At 51.0% G+C, this 2,635-nt stretch overlaps 2 protein-coding genes across 2 annotated transcripts in view; one reads left to right on the top strand and one right to left on the bottom strand.

Annotated features, from left to right (window-relative positions):
* si:ch211-132p1.2 (proteinase-activated receptor 4) overlaps nucleotides 1–2,635 on the bottom strand; it is a 19,037-nt gene that overhangs the window by 13,089 nt on the left and 3,313 nt on the right. The window lies entirely within an intron of this gene.
* LOC103471902 (TBC1 domain family member 9B) overlaps nucleotides 697–2,635 on the top strand; it is a 27,802-nt gene continuing 25,863 nt past the window's right edge. Inside the window, exons 1-2 of the mRNA XM_017307041.1 lie at nucleotides 697–1,276; nucleotides 1,795–2,078. Coding sequence (XP_017162530.1) covers nucleotides 1,820–2,078 — 259 coding nt within the window. The 5' untranslated portion in view covers nucleotides 697–1,276; nucleotides 1,795–1,819. The remainder of the gene's footprint in view (nucleotides 1,277–1,794; nucleotides 2,079–2,635) is intronic.

Raw genomic sequence — 2,635 nt, 5'->3', positions numbered from 1 at the left:
GTCTCTCAGGTCCAGCTGCTCCTGGAGGTCCAGAGGTCCAGGAGGCTCAGAGGGTCAGAGCTTCTCTGTCCTGGGCCCAAAGTTATGGACCGACTTGCCTTGGCAGGTCAGAGACGCCCCTTCACTGTCCACTTTAAAGCTCGTCTTAAACCATCTATTTTACGTGGGGATCTAGTTTACAGCAGGATCTAGTTTTAAATTGTATGTTTTTGTTTTTAAACTGTAAAAGTTGTTTCTTATTGTTATGTTGTGTTTTAATGTACAGCACTTTGTATAAGCTGTGGTTGTTTGTAAAGGGCTTTATAAATAAAGTTGGTTTGGTTTTACTGTAACGCAGAAAGTTCTCCTGGTTCAGTTCCTCCAGTCGGTCCAGATTCATGATGAACTGATTGATAAAATATGATTGACTGGAATGGATTATTAATTAAAGCTTTTTGTGCCAGATGACGTGTTGTGAATTCCAACTTTATAAACAAACTAAATAAAATTGAAACTGCACTTCCTGTCGGTGTCCAGCAGGTGTCCTCCTTCCCTTTCTGATCGCTGATTACTAATCGATGAGAAATCTGATCAGGACACAAACAGCTGGCTGACATCGCGCCCTTTATCGCGACATCTCCTCCAAATCTCCAAGAGAAGGTGAATCATACAATCACACGCGCTCCGACGCTCCCCTGTTGATGTTCTGCGCTTGCGCGGTGCGCCGCTGTCAGAACTGAGGTACCGACCTGCTGTTAGTGGAGCCGAGCCGAACAGAACCAGCACAGCCTGTCCGATCCGACCCACCAGAACCAGCACAGGTTCCCCATCGACGGAGCGAAGCCGGCCCGGCCCGGAGCACCGGGAGTCCAGCGGAGAGACGAACCGGGCCGAAGCAGCTACAGTAGACACGGAGGTGGGCCCCCTGCAGAACCGGGTCCAGACGGAGTCCGGAACACAGCCAGGCGCTGTCGGTGCAGGAGCTTCCGGAACCAGGGTCCAGATTAGGTTCCGGTTCTGTTCCGCGGGCTGACCGATCCCTGATGTCCTCACAGCTGCCTCACCTGGCAGTCTGAACCCAGGGTTTACTGCGCCCTTCCACAGGCGGCATCTGGAGGACAAACTGGGACAGAAACCAACAAATAGGAGACACTGAGGATATAAAAAACAACATCTGGAGGAGACAGGAGACACGCAGAACACCTGGAAGACGTCCAGGGAGGAGGACAGAGCATCAGGAGGACACCTACAGACGGACACATCTGGAAGACACTGAGGCGAGGCGGGACAGTTTAAGGTAAGATGGATTTAGAGAAAGTCCAATCAGAACCTGACAGACGTTGGTGGACAGACAGGAAAAAGAGGGACAGCGGGACGTGGACAGTGACCTGAAAACGTTTAAAAATGAGAAGTTTGAATATTTCAGGGACAGAGACGGGGTTGGACACAGTGGGACATCACTGACGGGGCTGGACGTTTATTGTATCGTTTATCATATATTGTGATAAATTTCATAAGAATTTTGATTATTTATCATACTGTCAGGTTTAATAGTTTTACAGTTTTGTTCAGTTTGTTCAATAAAAGCATCAATAAATAAATTTTTAACAAAGTTATCGACTTCTTCATGTGACCGGCCTCTTTTCAAAACCACTACTTGTGTTTATGTGACACACAGTTGCCTAAAAAAGACGTAATAAATAGTTATTATCGGCTCTTTAGTCGTTATCACAGTTCTGTTAAATATCGTGATAAAACTTTCGGTCCAGGTGTTAGTCTGGCCCCACGGACGTTTGGGTTTTTGCTTCCTGGCAGGTTCCATGTAACCGGACCGGCAGACATGGACCTGCACCGTTGGACCTGCTTCCCAATCGTCGCCGTCTTCATGCTGGTTCTGGTCCAGGTCGTGGTCCAGGCCCGCTCCGCGGCAGCAGGACGCGCTGACAGGAACTCCATCGAGGACGCCACGGTGAACGCCACCGTCATGGACCGAGGGTCCTCCGTCCACATGATGAGCAGCGAGGACGGGACGTACGGGCAGGACTCTCCGAAGATGGACGCCCGGGGCATCGTCCTCACGCCGGCGCCGCATCATGGAGGTACTCGCGTCACAGGTCACATGACCTACCTGACGCTGCCTAAGAGTTCCAGGTGTTAGTCTGGTTCTGACGAGAGGGGAAAACAAGGACTTCCAGGATCTAGTCTGGCCCCGACGAGACGGCCATAAAAAGTTCCAGGTGTTAGTCTGGTCCTCCAGGTAGGGAGTAATAACTGGAAGCTGGTTTCACCTCGTTGACATCTGAATCTGAAGAAAATCTCTACTAAGCTCTGGACCTGACTGTTGTCATGGCAACTGTCTTGTAGTCGCTGCTGCTGCAGCTGAGTTTAGTCGGGGAGGCGGAGGATGCAGCGGCTCCGAGTCCGGCTGAGACTGCGGAGGTTTCCTGGCTGCTGAAGGACGGAGCGTCTCTGCTCTGGAGTCAGATTACAGTCAGGCGCTCCAAGGACACTGCAGAGATGAGCTGAAGGAGCTGCTGCTCCTGCTGCTGCTCCTCTTCATCCTCCTCCTCCTCTTCCCCTTGGTCCCCCTGCTCTCCTTGCTCCTCCTCTTCATCCTCCTCTTCTCCCTGCTCCTCTTCATCCTCCTCTTCTCCCT

The sequence above is a fragment of the Poecilia reticulata genome, linkage group LG10 (genome assembly GCF_000633615.1).
Source record: "Poecilia reticulata strain Guanapo linkage group LG10, Guppy_female_1.0+MT, whole genome shotgun sequence".
NCBI lineage: Eukaryota > Metazoa > Chordata > Actinopteri > Cyprinodontiformes > Poeciliidae > Poecilia > Poecilia reticulata.
Note: the sequence above shows the minus strand (reverse complement) of the source record. Positions and strands in the feature narration are given on the sequence as shown.